The sequence below is a fragment of the Vanessa tameamea genome, chromosome 15 (assembly GCF_037043105.1).
Source record: "Vanessa tameamea isolate UH-Manoa-2023 chromosome 15, ilVanTame1 primary haplotype, whole genome shotgun sequence".
Lineage (NCBI taxonomy): Eukaryota > Metazoa > Arthropoda > Insecta > Lepidoptera > Nymphalidae > Vanessa > Vanessa tameamea.
Window position 1 is genome coordinate 4239357 of NC_087323.1, and position 18129 is coordinate 4257485.

The 18129-nt window shown below is 33.4% G+C and overlaps 1 protein-coding gene across 1 annotated transcript in view; it reads left to right on the forward strand.

Moving 5' to 3' along the window:
• Positions 1-17894, forward strand: part of LOC113399129 (uncharacterized) — a 38287-nt gene extending 20393 nt beyond the window's left edge. The window contains exons 2-7 of the mRNA XM_026638185.2: positions 12277-12468; positions 12797-12977; positions 14927-15031; positions 15790-15941; positions 16112-16618; positions 17516-17894. Coding sequence (XP_026493970.2) covers positions 12288-12468; positions 12797-12977; positions 14927-15031; positions 15790-15941; positions 16112-16618; positions 17516-17865 — 1476 coding nt within the window. The 5' untranslated portion in view covers positions 12277-12287 and the 3' untranslated portion in view covers positions 17866-17894. The remainder of the gene's footprint in view (positions 1-12276; positions 12469-12796; positions 12978-14926; positions 15032-15789; positions 15942-16111; positions 16619-17515) is intronic.
• Positions 17895-18129: the final 235 nt, after the last annotated feature.

Below are 18129 nucleotides of genomic sequence, written 5' to 3' on the forward strand. Positions count from 1 at the left end.
TATATCGTCTATAGCTCAGCTTATGTAAGGTTTCAATGGCTTAATTAGAGGTTATTTATGGAAGTTGTATTCTTTTATATTATTAATCGATACGGATCTACTTATAGCCTATTTCAGTTGAAGAAGGTAAAAATACCTTCGATTTACATATTTCATGCCATTTCTTATTACCTTCCTATATTGCGCTTTTTACAGTTCTTGATTAGTATATCTGTAGTAGTTTCCGCCCGTGGCTTTGCTTGCGTGTGAGGGGAGAGGTGTATAGTTAGTAGTTAGTAATTATATGTGCCATTCCAGACTTATAATAATTTTCGTTCAGATCCGTTTAGCAGTTCTGGCGCGACTGATTAAAAACGTCCACCCTTTCATCAAAACATTCGCATTTATAATACTAGTAAGATACAACACCATACCATATAATTACCTACTTACATATATCCAAAGATGTATAATGTATATTTGTCTTTGCTCCTCTTGTGGTAGAAAGAGGATATACAACTTTTATACTCCACCCAACTTTGTCTTTCCCCAAAACCTGGTGCTACCTTATGTAACTCATACATACTACTTGTAATAAGAAGTAATAGAAATGTACGGTACTAGAAGTAAGATTACGGACTACTTGTAATAAGTTTGTAATTTTTATAACAGAATCTCTAGTAAAAGTGTAGTGTAGCGTTCAGTACGCCTAGAGTCTGGTTACCGTTGCGATTTGCGGTCGTGTACAACTAAGTATCATGTGAAATTATGTTTTCTACGACGACTTTGTTATTGTTAACTGAAAACAATTAAACATCGCATCTTCAACGATAATAAAAATAAAGATATCACCCAAAATATTTTTGTTTCGTTGTTATTTTTCGTGGATATTTAAACTTCGCAAATTAGTTTAGATATAAATAAGTTGATCTTAATCAAGGTTAAGCATATCTGTCTGATTCTAATGTCAAATTTCAGTTACAATTAGTATTGGGAAAATGCTCGTTAACATATATATTGATCAAAGTATTGAACAAAATATTAATTAATAATCAGAGATTAAATTCAATATATTTAAAATCTTATCTTAATATTTAAATTCGTTTAATTTTCTATTGTCACTTTGCTGATTCAATGATTCGATGATCCTTCCGATAAGTAATGGTAAGAGTGTTAAGCCAGAGCAACATTGAGATCATTAATATAACGTCAATCAATCTTCGAAATAATAGTTATATTTTTTATTAAAATATTACAAATAAAATATAATATCGTTTACATATTTCGTCTATTGCCAAGACCATCGCTTAATGATATGAGCAATACCAAAAGATGGATGACTACGAATGAAACGCTGACAGGTTGACAGATTGTTAGCCTCGATTTGCAAAATGCACTGTAAAGTAAGTATGCATTACTTTCCCTGGCTGACATTCACAAAAAAATAAGCGTGAGAATTAGTTATATGTAAATAAGATACACATCTATGTCATGAATTCGTGAAAATGCAAAATAATCGACGCACATTAAAGAATTAAATGTGCTTCTGATTTATTAACCCCATAAACAATTATACTTAAAAAAAACTTGTAACTAGTTTTTTTGTATGTACTTTCAAGACTAATCATTAAAATCCAATGCAAACCGTAAAATTAAAAAAAAAAACTTATAACGCTTAGAAAAATACTAGTAACGCTCCGTTAATCGATTCAATAAAGTTAACGACGATAAAATTGAAAACGTCTTTACAATAAATTGAAACTATTAACATCCAACTAAGAAACGTCCGTTTTCCTGTTATGGGAAATTAATATTCTTTTACTTATATTCTGCCGTTAGCGTGGTATTTACGAGAAAACACATTTCTCGGGTTTCCGCCGTCTCACAGCGGCAAGACTCATTACCAGGTAACGGAACCGTTGCCTTGGTACTGTTAGAATCACAGAACATTCCGGTGGTTGTGTACTAGTTGCTCGCTTAATGGGTTACTAGTATTTATGTAAGGGTTACTAGGATACACGCTGTCGTGCACAAGTTCATTGTATAAATAAAGACAATCCCATTATACCACGTACAAATTATATACGTACTATTGTTATGTATCTATTTTGCGTCTACGTGCTTCCATTACAATTATAATTTGCTTGGTAAGATTAAACAATATACCTACAATCTACATATTACTTAAAATTATTACTGAAAATATATGCAACCCCGCGATCATCGAGGCTAAATTAATTGTTTTCGTTTTTGATTATTTTAATATATTTTTTTGCTTTATTGTATAGCGTAGGTTTTATCTTAAGGCGGCCAGTTATTTATGCTCTCGAGTCTCACGAAGAAATATAGACCAACCCGAGTTGAGACCTAAACGGGGTCTTATTAATGCAATCTCAGACGACACAAATTCATATTACACATACAATTGAGACACTAAAATATATTTTCGCAAGCAATAAAATGTTTTAATATATTAAATTACACTATATATAAAAAAAAATTGAATTGGTAAAAAATGTAATCAATACTCCTTAATATGGTTGGTAATTTTATCCTTAACATGTCAACTATCAATTTTTTCTGAGAATTGGCCTTAAGATTACAATCGCCTACGTTGTTTAGGTATTGTGCTACCAACTATAAGTATACTGACAAAGCATAAAACTTGAAAAAAAGTAAATTATTTATTACAAAAAACCTCCAAATAAGTAAGTATACTTTTAACAAAAAAAGAAAAGAATATGGGAGTTAAAGTCTTAAAAGTTTTTTTTAAACGGAAAGGTTTTATTTTAGCAGATTTTTAGCACATTGTATATACTATTCTTTTTCACTTACATAAGATTTATTAAAACTAAGTCATAATTTATAAAAAAGAAATTGTTACTGCTTAAATCATGACCGCGAGGAATGGTTGTATGAATGCTAGCAGCTTTTGTCCGTTGTAACGCAATTAACACAAAAAAGAACCAACTCTATGTCACTAGTGGAGACAATATAGAATGTTATACTTTTAATAAAGGTTTTGCATTATTACTCCATGGTCCCAGTATTTCAACAAACGAAGAAAGACATAATTTGGAATAAGAGACGATTATTTGCATAGTTTGTTTGCTTGAGCTTTTTCCACGTCGGCTCCGCCATTAACGTTTACAGACTTTACTCTTAGAAATGAGCTTTAAAGCTTATACAGATGATACTTGTCATTCTTATATACGAGGACTAATTGCTCCGCGTGGTTTCGCCTGCGTTAAAAGTTGTATCTCTAAAACAGAGGTAATGGCGCTTAATGTTATATCTGGTTTAATACCATATCTCGATGAATCAACTATTTAATTCCAATTTTTCAGTTTAAAAATATCTATAGTGCTTTTAAAAAATAAAAATTGTAATGTAGTGTAGTTTTTATGTACAACAATATGGCAATAATAAGATTCAGTTTTGTAAATTTACTACACGAATTATTACAATACGTGTAGAATTACGACACGAAATTCGTAAAATTAGAACTAATCTTAGTAGGTTCACATGTTTTGCTAATTATTAATTGTTAAATATTAATTATTCGTAATTTTACAAAAAAAAATTATAATAGTATAGTGTTGATGACAAGTTTCCTATTGGAATACATTGTATACCTACTTAGAAATGTTGCATTTCCAACGTTGTTACCTGCCATTCATCTAGACGATATAAAAAGGCGAAACTCATCGATTGTTACGGAGCCAATGTCAAAGAAACTTGCTCACAATGCCTGTGAGAAATAATCTTTTACTGAAAGAATATCTAGTGTAAGATATCTATTCTATACAAGACTATGCATGTGTAATTACAGTTATTATAATAAAAAATAATAAAAATGTTAATTTTTATTTCTTCAATTAATATATCTTTGTTTTACATCACTTGGAACTCGTAATTAAGTAAAGATTTTCGCTTGTATTTGTATTTGCTCTCTTCCATATACCGTTACTTTATAAATTAATGAAATATTCTATACAAGATTAATTTTAAAAATCCATTTAAATGGCAAACTGTAAAAGGTGTACTGGACAAAGGCCTCCGCTACACTCGAGGAAAATGTTTGGCACTCATTATACCACGCCGCTCTAATTGGTTGGTGCATGTATACACACATAGCAGAATATGGTATACTATGTTTGAAAAAGTACTTCAAAATGTAGATTTTCCTAATCAAAAATCCACAAAAAATTATACTTCGGCAAAATAAACACGTTTTATTGCCATAAAATTAAATTAAATTTTAAATCTTTTTTATTCCCGCAAAAACGCTGTCAGTCATTTTGGTGACATCACAAAGCAAAACATCTTCCGCACAAACAGCTATTAAACTGAGAGCCAGTGTTCCGCAGACTTACAGTATAGTAGTAAACTCCATATATATATATTTTTTATGATTTCGGTAAGCGGACGAGCAAATGGGCCACCTGATGGTAAGTGGTCACCACCGCCCATAGACAATGGCGTTGTAAGAAATATTAACCATTCCTTACATCACCAATGCGCCACTAACCTTGGAAACCAAGATGTTACGTCCCTTGTGCCTGTAGTTACACTGACTCACTCACCCTTCAAACCGGAACACAACAATACTGAGTACTACTGTTTGGCGGTAGAATATCTGATGAGTGGATGGTACCTACTCAAACGGGCTTGCTCAAAGCCCTACCACCAAGTAAAAATTAATTAATGCCAGGTATACTCTTTTACCTGCAGTTGGTGAAATGGAGGTGATCACTTTTTCCATCAAAGGTTCCTTTGAGCGTGCCTAGAAGTCCAAAGGCATAAAAATAGACTTTCAAAACTTGATAGCACCATGTCTGCCGTTTTGATATCTTAAAATATATAAAAAAAATCAATGACAGACACTTACTTTGGTCCCTACTAAATTTTATTTAATTACTTAAATTTTATACAAATTTGCGTTATTTCAGTAAATTGGCGGAAAGATTCGTTACACCGGAGTAGATAAGAGGGACAACTTACAGTGGGTATTATATTGGATAATTTCCACTCACCTTTGTCAGTATCTAAATAGACTTAAAAATAGTGGCCAACAATTACACTAAGTACATTAGTATTTAGTAGTACACTAAGTACACGCTCACTAGTAAAGTAGAATGACGTTTTGCAAGTGTCAAGAAGCAGTCACGCACACCAAAACAATAAAGTTGGACCGTTTGTTATAGTTCTTTTATAATGCGACACTTTATCTAGATTTATAAATAATCTAAGAGGACCGGCGCGGGCGATTGCTTCTCGTAATTTCGTGAACTTTCGAACCAGTGAGTGTGTCGTGATTTTTTTTTCCGTTCATAATAGGTCAATGTTTCGCATTCGAGGTTTGCCATCCATTCCATTTTTAAACATTAAGGCGAATATGAAGCACGCCGCGTACATAATTGTCATAATAATTGAAATAAACTACGATCACGACACTGTAGATAACGGTGTACAGCATTAAGAGCGTTTTAGACTAATGACAGTCTTGGTAAAATATATAATAATATAACTTATTGTATGTATGTCAAAATGTAAAATTCGCAGAAATGATTTGTTGTGCTAAATTACCTTTACGGCACGGTGCTGCCGAAAATTTAAACGTTGGATTTTTTTGCTTTTTTTTATAGCTCGTTGAATTTTTTTACATAATATATCAACGGATCGTAGGCTTTTCAATTTGTATAATTATGTAAGTTGATGATAGGTGATGTTATATAAGTATTTATTTATATCATTTTATTATATTTTTATCAATGTATAATTTTATGTTTTTGGGATAATTATTAAGATCCGTTAATATAACTGTAATAATTATAAGTTCAAAAAACGTATTTACAGTTATCTACGTATATAGTTCTTGGTTTGTATGACATCAATACTATTTAATCACGTAACTTAACTATTTATCGATGAAATAGTGTAGTTATATTTTCATCACTACTTTCGTCCTCATTAACATAAGTAACAATCAGGCTGATGGTACTTGTGACACTTGTAATTTGCCCAAGTTCTACGTGCCATTAGCGAAATAATCTATGCCCTATTAGCCAGACTGCAAGCCACTAAACTAAGAATTTAACTGAATTGATCGAGATCGAGATCGATATATATATGTACATGGTACATTGTTATATTTGTTTGTGATTATTATTGATGATTATTAGAGTTCCTCTCCTTTGTCGCATGTTATGGAGGATGTTTTTATATTATCAATTCAGTTGTAACGCCGCTCAATGGCGCTACACATCAACTTCTATACCATAAATTGATAGATATTGTCATGGAAAATGATAACTATAATTTTAAAGAATGCATTTGTTTGCCATAATATATTAACAGGCTTTGCAAGGCATGCCGGGTATTAGATAGTAATATTGACACTACCGAACTAGTAACTGTCAAAATAAAAAACTGTAAAATCAAAACATGCAAAATTTATTATATGTACTTAAATGTCAAAACATGTGACTACTATTTGCTTCCAAGTAAAACCAAAATGTTCACTTCTAAAAGCGCTATTTAAACTAATAGACAATAATCCGTAACAACTTAACCATATGAATAATAGTACTTGAAGAAAATTGGTAATTATAGCCGGTTCAAAATTAGGCGGCATTGAACTTGGCCCGCGGCGTTGCTACGTAATAATACGGCGCAAGGTGAAAATTATAAATGCTATTATCTCCTGACATGTAATTACGATGGGATTTATGATATCTTAGAAACAACGCGATTCACATGCTCATCTATACTTGTATTAATATTACGGAAGTTATTATACTATCTAATCTCTGCGATTGAAAACTTCGACTGGCGTATGTTACGAAATAATATACCAATTTATTTAAATTTTATGCGTTTCGACGATTTCACTATTTTCTTTAAATCCAACGTATTATTATTATTTAGTTATTTTTGAGTCAGGAAGCTTTAGAATTGAGTTAGAATTGTGTATAAAAAATGTTTTTTGTATATTTGTATGTAATGTTTGTTTCCCCGCGTGAAGTGAGGGGATATGTAGGACTCGCCGGTACCAAGGACGATCTACTGCGTACTACTCTATGCTTCATGCTTCACACTAAGTTAGGGTGTGGTACGCCATGTCCATTATGTAAATACCTATTATAAGCATATTAATGCTAAAATAATATTTTATATGAATTAAGTAGGCTTATATGTGTATGTATGTCGACCTAACCATTTCGAAATCTCGACAATGGCGGCCAATGTCACAAGAGTCTAGCCAACTACGCAGGACATATTATTGTGAACATATGTGTGCGTAAGCATTCCTTAATCCGACCGGACAGAGTTTAGGCGCAGCACCAACTGCTTTCCGTGCTTTCCGAGACACGGGACACACTTCCATCATTTAGAATCTGGTCTGTTATTGAGATTTTTCCTGTCTGATCTGGGGTTTGAATCCAGGACATTAGAATCTGGGTCCTTATAACTAGACCAACGAGGCAGGCATAATTAGTCATTTAACGGCCTAATTGGTCCCTTTTTTTCTCATTACACAAATTGATCAAGCATTCAATAAAATATAAATATTTTAAAGTAAAGTAATAACACCTACTAAAACTGAGATCACTTTTGAAGAAAAATCTCAATCAAAGTCGTCGCTTATCTCGATTTTATTTAGATAAACGAAAGACACAATGTTAACTTTGATATATTTTGTATGAAAGATAAAGCTAATCATAGTCTGTATCACCGTTTGCTGATAAAATCAGAAAGTATTATTAATATTTGTTTTAGCATTTTATTAACTTTTGAGAATATACTTTAAAAAATCGATAAAATTTTGACCAAAACTATAAAAATAGATGTTTAGATTATTGAAAAATACTCGTAATCGTAGGGGGGAGACAGTGATGACGGCCTAGTAAATATAAGTATAAAATGATGTCCCCGTTAATTATATAATCTATAAACCAATGTCGATCACATAACCGCCTACTTTTTAAGTCGGTTAAAAGTACACCAGTATCTATGATGCGACGGTAAGATATGACTATACTTTCTCTTATTTATTGGTAGGGCTTATAACGGTGTATAGATCATTAAACGTCTCCGTTACGTTCTAAATCTATTTTGATATCAGTAAATTAAATTTAAACCTCTTATGGCTTACAAATCTTGTATCTCTGAAATGGTATCAGATTGAGACCGTAAAATCTTATGTCGATTCGAAATTCAGTGATTCAGTAAATCTTCTATTAGGTTTTCCGTCCTAAAATAAAGATACTTTTACTATTATTGTATAAAAAAAGACGTAAATGCCCCGCAGCGGGGTTAAGATTACAGTGCAACCTTAATATAACATACCTCAATATAACGACTTCCTCGATTTAACAAATTCTTCGTAATCCCCTTGAATTGTCCATAAGAGAAGTAGAATTGGGACATGAAGATGTGCTAGCAACGGGTGGTTTCAAAATATCAAAAACCAAACGAGATTGTTTTTTCGAAAAATATGCGGTAAAAGTGGTAGAGTTAATGAAAAAGTATGTGATGATTGGAAAGACAAACTGGCAGAGCTGACCGCCGGATACGATCCCGAAGACATCTTTAACGCCGATGAAACTGGACTATTCTATAAATGTTTACCTGACAAAACCTTATCATTCAAAGGCAATGAATGTACTGGTGGAAAAAACAGCAAACTTCGCTTAACAGTACTGCTGGGAACAAATTGTACTGGGACTTACAAACTTAAGCCAGTGATTATCGGAAAATATCAATAATCTGCCAACATATTACACGTCCAACCATAATAAGGCTTAGATGACCAGTGATGCTTTTTGCAAATGGCTTAAAAGTATGGATAAAGAGATGAAGAAAAAAAACAAGATAATTCTAATGTTCATCGATAATTGTACTGCACACGAAGAAATTCCTAAACTGAAAAATATAAAATAAAGTACTTACCTCCAAATACCACTTCAAAACTACAACCACTGGATCAAGGCATCATCCAAAGCTTCAAAATGCATTATACGAAGGAAGTTCTCAGACGATTTCTTGCTGATGTTGAACGTCAAACACCAACTACAATTGACGTTTTACAAGCTATATGGATGATCGCCAAAGCTTGGAATCTAGTCACTGAAAAGACCATTGCAAACTGCTTCAAGAAAAGTGGGTTTAAAGTAACATACGAAGATGAGGAGGACGATTTACCAGTCGCAGAACTTGCTAAGGCCTGGCAAAGAGTTCAAGAAGAATTACACCTTCAAGAAAATGAGTTCGAAGACTTCGTTACCTTTGATAATAATTTAGCCATCTGTGGAGAACTAACTGATGCTGACATCGTCACATCTGTGTTGCCAGTTACTAATGCAGAAGCGGATGAAGACGAGGAAGAAGTAAGTGAAATTGATGAGCATAACTTCACAATAAAAGATGGTTATAATGCTTTAAATATTATAAAATCTGTGTTTCTCAAAAAGGGAGGTTTGAGTGACGATGTAGTGAAATCCATCACGAAATTAGATTGCGCTTTGGATGTGATAACTCTTACTGGTGGTAAACAGACAACTATTTATGACTTTTTTTCTAATCAAGATGAACAAAATTGAGATTAATCTACTATAATAACATTGTTAATTCTTTACCTTGAATTCGTGAGTTTTGTTGTGCGAATCTTTGGAATTACCATTAAATTACCTACATAATGTATGTACCCACCAAGATGTGTACCTACTTTTACTGCATTTAATTTTGATTATTAATGTAAGAAAAAAATGTATTACATACCTAATTGTTTTTAAATACATAGAAAATACGTATATGTAGTAATTTGATAAAAATGTGTTATCATTATAACAAGATAAGTACGTAATGTTGAGGTGAATAAAACTATTGTTTACCTCGTTATAACGAATTTTAGACCAACCTAACCTCAACATTACAAACCTCAGTTCAACAAATTACTTGATATAACGAATATTTTCTTGTTCTCCTCCGATTTGTTAAATCGAGGTTGCCCTGTATTTCCATTTTGAGGCTCGTCCATTGTGGCAGATTTTCATCCAACACATTAATTATTTGTATGTTTTTTTATAATAATTAAATATTAAAAACAATACTAAAAGTATATTAACCTCAGAAAATCGAAACGCAAAAGCTCTACAAAATAAGACTCTTTATTAAATTAATTCTAAAATTTCAATTACGGACACAATTTTAACATTATTAAATAATAATACGTAATGTTACTGTGGTACATTCACACGCACGACTCACGCAATGTAAGAACACAGTTTTAATTACATTTTATAAAAAAAATGACGCATTTAGTTGTAACTGTGCTCTTTAACTACCTCTTAAATCACCTGTATTAAAATCGGCTTATTTTTCTCATCGACGTCATATAATGTGCTATGTTTTATAACAGAGTCACGGCCCCAAATATTAGTGAGTTAAACTTACAAAATCAAAAATATAATAAAATAATAAGAATTATTATTATAAATGAAATAAAAATTATTGCTCTCTGACACCGTAGGTTGTAGTGTAAAAGGTTAGCTAAAAGGAAAGCTATAAAGCTTAGGTAACCTTTATAGCCCTCTGTCACTATCGACTAAATATAGGTCGCTTATTGCGTTTATCGACTAAAGAGATTATCTATGGTTTTTTTTTCAATTCCACTTTATACCGAAAAGCCAAATCTCAGAGCCGTTTCTTTTTCTTTCTAAAAAGAATCCATCGTGACAACCTAACAAAAATATACAGTATACAAAATGACAACAACTGGCGAAAATATACCTAATTATAATATACGACTGATAAAATGGAATCCGCTTCTAACACCATTTAATATATAATCCTAAACTATTCAGTACAATATATATCATGGTCTACAAGTACAGACAAAATCAAATGAAACTTAGTAGTGCATAATATTATATGTCAAGACATAACTAATGTAAACTTTGTCGTCTTCAACTATACTAAACTCTGATGCAAATGGCGAAATTATCACCAACTGAGACATACTAATCGCTAGGCGGTTCTACGAATATAAACTATAGATTTTATTATTTTCAACTACTTCTCTACCAAGTATCCTAGTTTAAGACAATGTCTAGTGTTTACTCCTGGACATAAAACAAATAAATATCTCAAGCAAAATAATTGCCGTTTTAGAACAATGAAGAATTATGACGGAAAACAAGAATCGGATACCGTTACTCCGCTCTTCCGTTCTTCGCTAACTTTGATAACCCATTTTGATTAGAGCTGTTAGTGGCTCAATGAAACTGTTTAGATCATAATATGATAATTAAATAAAATGACCAGGGAGAGATATTTGAAGTTGAAGGATGCATTCGAAATCGATTTATTACTACCTAAAAAATAAAATTTAACATTACATCTCCTTTTATGCAATCGATATGTTATTAATTACTTTTTACATATGTTTGCGCAATAGATATACCTAATAAATTTAATGTAATCAATTACAAACTTACATAAAGTCGAAACTTTAAGACTTCTAAGGAGTTTATTTATATATGTATAAAATCTCTCCTTAAGATTCTAGGTAGTCGAATTCCTATAAAATATATAATAATTATTATCTGGTCACTGATCTCTAATGCCTAATTACATTTATAAAAAAAAAAACACCTGTCGTCTGTAGATTGCGACAATCCATACTTTAATCTAGTCTCCAGTAAATTGTTTTGAATTGCTTTCATTTCCGTCGCTTTGACCGCTGATCTAACCGCAACTTAGAATATTATATATAACATAATGTCTAACTGTCATGCAAAATTGTACTGGTGATTATGATTGTCTAGTGTGAGATGAATAATTTTACACAGTGGCGCTTGTCTGGATTTAACCCGCAGCCATCGGTTAAGACACCTTTATTCAAAATCAAAGTCAAAATTTATTCGAGTAGGCTTTCACAAATAGTCATTTTACAAAAGTATATTAAGTGAAGCTATCACCGTTTCGGAATGGAGATTCTACCGAGAAGAATCAGCAATAAACTCAACAGTTACTCTTATCCAACATTTAAAATACAAAGTTTTGTTAGTTAAATACAATTATATATATAATCTATCCTGTCTGAAAGTCAACAAGTATTAACTCTATGCTTTTTATCATATATTTATGTATGATTTTTTTTCAAATGATTTGAATTTATGATTAATTGGGCTCAGAAGTTAAAATGATTTATTATAAGATATACATACATATATACATTATTTCCAATTATTAGATGAATGAAATATAAATTATGCCTAATTTTGTTCGCAGGGTGCGCCGATATGTGGCGGCCAGTACTAATTACAACTCTAGTGATATCGAGTATCTATGCTCGTTCCAATCAGGTCAGGGACGTAACCACGTCTTGCGACAAGAGCTATATTAGTATTCATCTTGATATGGAACAACCATTCAAAGGACTCGTGTTCAGTAAGGATTTCTCCAGGGAATGTCGGGTACAAGGTATGTACACACTGGAATTGTGTTATTAAATCTTTATAATACTTAGCTTACTTTTATATACTATATATGATAGTTAACTTTACTAAACTAAACGCAAACACATCGACATTAAAAAATAAATTTGAAAGAATAAAAACATAGCATAAAAGATATTGCCACTTTCAAAAAATGATTAAATATGATATAAATGTGAAAAGAACGCTCAGCGGGTGATTAAATGAATTCTCTCAGCGATGATTACGTAAACTGAACTATAAAATAAAATAGAAAATATTAGTAGGGACTATCGAACATTATTTTGTCAAAGTGCATTTTTTTTAATTTATAGGTCAAATGCATACGAATGTAACTCTTCACTTGCCATCAAATGCGTGTGGTGTAAGAACATCTACCCTGAACACAACGGTGGAGGAGCTAGATGACAACGAAGATCTCTACTACAGTGTAGAACTGATCGTTCAAATGGACAGGCAACTGCAACAGTCTTCGGATCAGGAAATAATAATCAGGTAACTTTTATGGTATCCACTCAAATACACCAATGGCATTTTTGTTCATGCCATTTTTTACTTAAGTACTGTTTCGTTGGTCTAGTAGCAGACCGGAATTAGGAATTTGATACTGTTGCTTTTCGGTGCCTCGGAAATCCTTTTGATCAGGGGCCTGAGTCTAAATCGCGTCTATGTGACTGATGGAAAAGAGTACACTCAGAGCACCTAAGTTTACGTATTCACTTCTGCACTATAGTATCTTTTAGGTAGGAGAAGATATCTGGGTCTCGGTAAGAAAGAGCAAGGCCGGCTTCGCCGTCTCAAGGTGACAGTAAACGGCGTTTTAGTTGGAGTTGAGTCCCATTATGTTGCAGAAGTCCACAGTGTGGGTGGTATGGGTTGCCTTATGATGCCTGCTCCGCTTGCCCCGAACAGTGGCGAGCGCAAAATTGAACCCCCCCCCCCCCAGAATTTGCTCAGATGATGTACGTCCTGAGCATGGATGTCCAGAGAGGGATTCTCCACCGCAGTCGCTGATGGTACCCTCCTGGGGTAATGAAACCAAATTCTGCACAACCATTATGTTTTGGGGGGGAAGGGGGAATGGCCCACCGGGACTCTCACATACCGGACGAAACGCGGTAGCATAGCTACTACTTAACGCCGATTTTAAGTGAGAGAGTGGTACTTCCCCGGGCGTGCAGGCCCATTCGGCTGCAACCCGAAGGTATGCAGTGTGGCACTACCACTAGATAAATAATGTGTGGCAATTATAAATAAAAAAAATATTTTACCTGAATTAGCGGAATAATTCATGCCACATTTTACTAAAACATTATTTTACACACAAAACATTTTATATATAGCAAGGTAGTCCCGTTTAGTAAACCTTGACATTTGCTATTGTTATAGACTAGGCGTTGTATTGGCGTAACCGAAAGTAATAAAACTGTCAAGTGACTCTATCAATCTTCTAACGCATTATTAGTATCTCGATATAGAATTACCATAACTAAATACACTTATCTTATAGTAAATTTGACATGATTATTATAAAGTAATTATAAAATTAGGCAAAATTTAAAAACATTTAATTCTACTTATTATAAAACGGAATTTTCTTTTCTTGTACGTCTGTTTTATTTTTTACTTATAAGTATTAAACTAAATTCATAAAGATTTCTAGTTTATACGTCAGTGTTTATATTTACTATTAGGAACATTTAGATACATATTAAGCTGAGCTGGGCAAGTGACTAAAAAATGTGAATCATAACCGAAGATGGTTCCTAATTGATATTGATCCAGAAATCACACCTTTTATCAAAATAGTGCGGACAACTCGCTCGTTTATACGTATACAAACAAAGTTTTGGGCGAAAAAAATTGAAAATTTCAGACCTGAATTGTTGAAAGGTTGCCGGTTACCGCATAGAATATATGAGCTTAATAAGTCGGATGTTTTTTGCTATATTTATCCATCACGGACTGGAGTAGCGTGGTGGTCAAGCCACCAAACTTTCAACAATCATTAACAAACTTACGTTACTTTACTTTTTTATTTACGTATATCTGAGTCCTATAGTGAATCATTAAACGAGAATGACATACATTACTGCTTATTGCTTTTTATATAACGTTTAGCGGTTCTTTTTCATTTTACGAGTAGTATAATGTACTCAATGTATTGTTAAAATGAGACCTACATAGCCATTGGGTAGATACATATAAAGAATGACTGTACATTCATGTTACATATTGATTATTATAGTTCATTTCGAATTTTATACAATTAAACCGATTGTTTTCTTTGAAATGTCAAAATGAGTTAATGATGACGATGAATTAGAAAAAGTAACGTGAACAAAGAACTTATCTCACGATTTAATTGATGCAATAGATTATCTCCTAGATGTACATGGTCATATTATTACGTGTACTTATATAATTATTTGAATATAACACAGGTGTAAATTGCAACCGCGTGCGGTACGAATAAGCAGTTCCGCGCTGGAGGGCGTCATTAAGTCCAGGTTGCGAGAAATGACTGGACAAGAAGGAAAACGTGTAAGGTAATGATGTTAATACAATTTATAATTATAGTTATGATTGAACTTTAGATTGAATTGCCAATACCGGGAACGGATAATAATACCATATATAAATAAATACTTGCCAGTGGATACTTGTTGTATCATTTATACATAAGTATACGTGAAGAATAATTATATTTGTAACGATGTACATATAACTGTTAAGGTTTTTGGAAAATTTCTTAGTTATATAATAGTTAGATAGTTAATCGATAGTTGGACAAAGATTAAGAGTATAAATTTTAAGGACGTATCGTTAAATGAGGGAGAAGAAAGATATGGCGTAGAATTAAAGAGAACGAGAATGGTATATATGTATTTATTTTTTAGTTACCGAAGTTTTTTATTTTGTGCAACATTTCAATATGAAATATTGAAAAAAACATTACCGCTGCAATAAGTTTTACGCCCATTTTTATCTTATTACCAACCTGAACCTGTGGCTTTCATCGCGCGGAATTCATAAAACTACCTATACCACACAAACACTCCATTTTACCCACTCCAGGACTGAATTAATAAAATCAGCTATGTTCTTCCCCGAGCCTCATTCTATACCAAATTTCATTTAAAGCGATTCAGCGATTTATTTAAGCGCGAAGAGGTACCAGACAGAGTGACCTTCGAATTTAAAATATTGATATAGATACTCGTACGCGATCCAATTTCAGATAATGATATATTATTTCATAGAAAAATGTTTTCTTCCACTACAATCGAAATCACAATGACTTCAGGACGGGCAGAAACCGTCAAGGCTGGGAGCACGCGGGCGAGCTGGAGCAGCGGCAGCGCGTGGCGGAGGCGGCGCGCGCGTGGATGGAGCTCGCGCCCGCGCGCGTCGAGGTGGGGCAGCCCACGCGCCTGCTCGTGCAGTGCACGCTGCCAGGTCTGCACGCTCTCCGGCTGCTCACTCGACATCACGACCTCCGTCACTTCCTTTGACCTTTTGCTAATCAAGTTTTAATTCAAGAGAAATCCGAAAACAAAAATTGACTTTCAAATGATATCTTCAATCATGGTCTACATTGTTTAACAGTTTGCTATTAATCTTTCCAGTTGGAGTCGGTCTTCGTGTAACCAACTGCGTAGCTCACGATGGTTTAGGTGAAGCGTCGCAGAAACTCTTGGACGAAGCCGGCTGTCCCATAGACGAGGCCATATTCAACAAACCCACTCTGCACCGACACAGGCAGAAGGGCGAGATCGATTCGTCAGACTTGGAGCCGGTTAACGAAATAAATTTACAAAGTGACAGATCCGATCCCGATGACGTCATTCGAAATATGATGACGTATCAACACGCTGTGACAACATTCGCTGCCTTCAAGTTTCCAGATAGAGCAAAGTTGCACCTCTCGTGTGGGATAGAATTGTGTAAAGGGGTTTGTCCGCACGTCGACTGCAAGTCTCTGCAGAAGCCGCACCAAACGAAAGATGGTTTAGTTCGAAAGGCTCGATTGGACAAAGAAGCGAGAGGAGTTGTGATAGACAGGCTGGAAGTGTATAACAGTATCGAAGTTCTCGCACCGAATATTGAGTTAGAGGATGAAGCTTCCATTAGAGGTAAACGAAGACCTACAGACAATAACAGAAAAAAAATAAAAATCATTATTAAAAATATACGATATCCCGAATCTATCTATCTATACGTACATTCCCTAAAGGTAGATAGTCGGCCAGTCAGTTTATTTAAACATGGATAATTTACTTGAAAATTCTAAAAATATATTTTTCGGTTTATAATGTGTGTTTGCGCTTTATTTGCACGTTCGTATTTTGTACTATTACATCACACGCGGTAATAAGTAGTTCAGGGTCTAAATGTTAATGTCTATTTATCATTAAACAACAACACAAACTTTAGACACAAAACTTGACTGGAATCCTCATTATATCCCTACCAGAAATAGTTGACTCCACGGCATACTCGTTCGAAACAGTAAAGTATCGTACACTCGATGGAAATTTAGACAAAAGTTATACAACTAGCTTTGTGCATATTCTTAGACTCGAGTCACTCTTCATGTTTTTAAAAGAATACGAATAATTTAAGTTCGTAATATATTTTTAACAATATGAAGTTTAATAATAGTGATTATTTTGATAGAATCTGCGATAATCATTGTAATGATACGAGATGTAAACTATAGTCTATGTATGCAATTAAGAGGGGTTAGGCAATTAAGGGGCTGCAACCAAAATCAAAATTATTATTCTAATTAAACCTTTTAGCACGCATTACGTTATGTAAAACAAAATAAAATATTGTCTGCTTTTTTAGTATTTACTTTTTGTTTTTTGTATTTACGTTTATTTTGTGTTTACCCCCTGGGGCTACTGGGACTACCCCCAGTGGGGTCAAGCCCCTGCACACAAAATTTTCGCAAATTATTATTATTATATTTGCTATTTTCTTATCGTGGATATTTCATTAATTAAAAGTTTTCTATTCCATTGCAGGTTCTAGAAGAGTAGAAGGTGAAGAAGACTTTGTTCGAGGCTTCTCTCCAGGCGACAAAACAATTTGTCTTTCACCGGGGAAAATGGCCCTTGCATTCTGTATTCTAGGAGTCATATTCCTTTGCGCTATTGCAATCGCGTTTGCGTCACTAGTGCGAGCGAGACGGAGAGTTACACGTGAACCAATTCATACATCTCTTTCATTCTACACTGGTAGCAAGAGTATTTTCTCTTCTAGCGGCAGCAGCAGTTCAGGATTGAGTGGAAGCAAACTTCTTCTAACTGATAGTCCATACTTAGATCATCATTCATCGTCTAGTAACAACTGGCCTTACAACAGTGCGTTCTAAGCATTATTTTTTTATTTTGGAAAAAGAATCCTGTTAAATATTAAAAATCTATCTAATTAACTACTATGCTCTCTAATATCTTCACTGATGTGAAGCGAAGTGTTGGTATTGTTTAAATTTCATATTTGTTACTTTTTATTTCTACAATAGAACACGATAATTGTGCAATGTTAAAGTAAAATATATATTCTATAATATTATAGAACAGATTTTTGGAGGCAAAAATAATTTAAATATTGAAAAATAAGGCTAACAAGGGATACG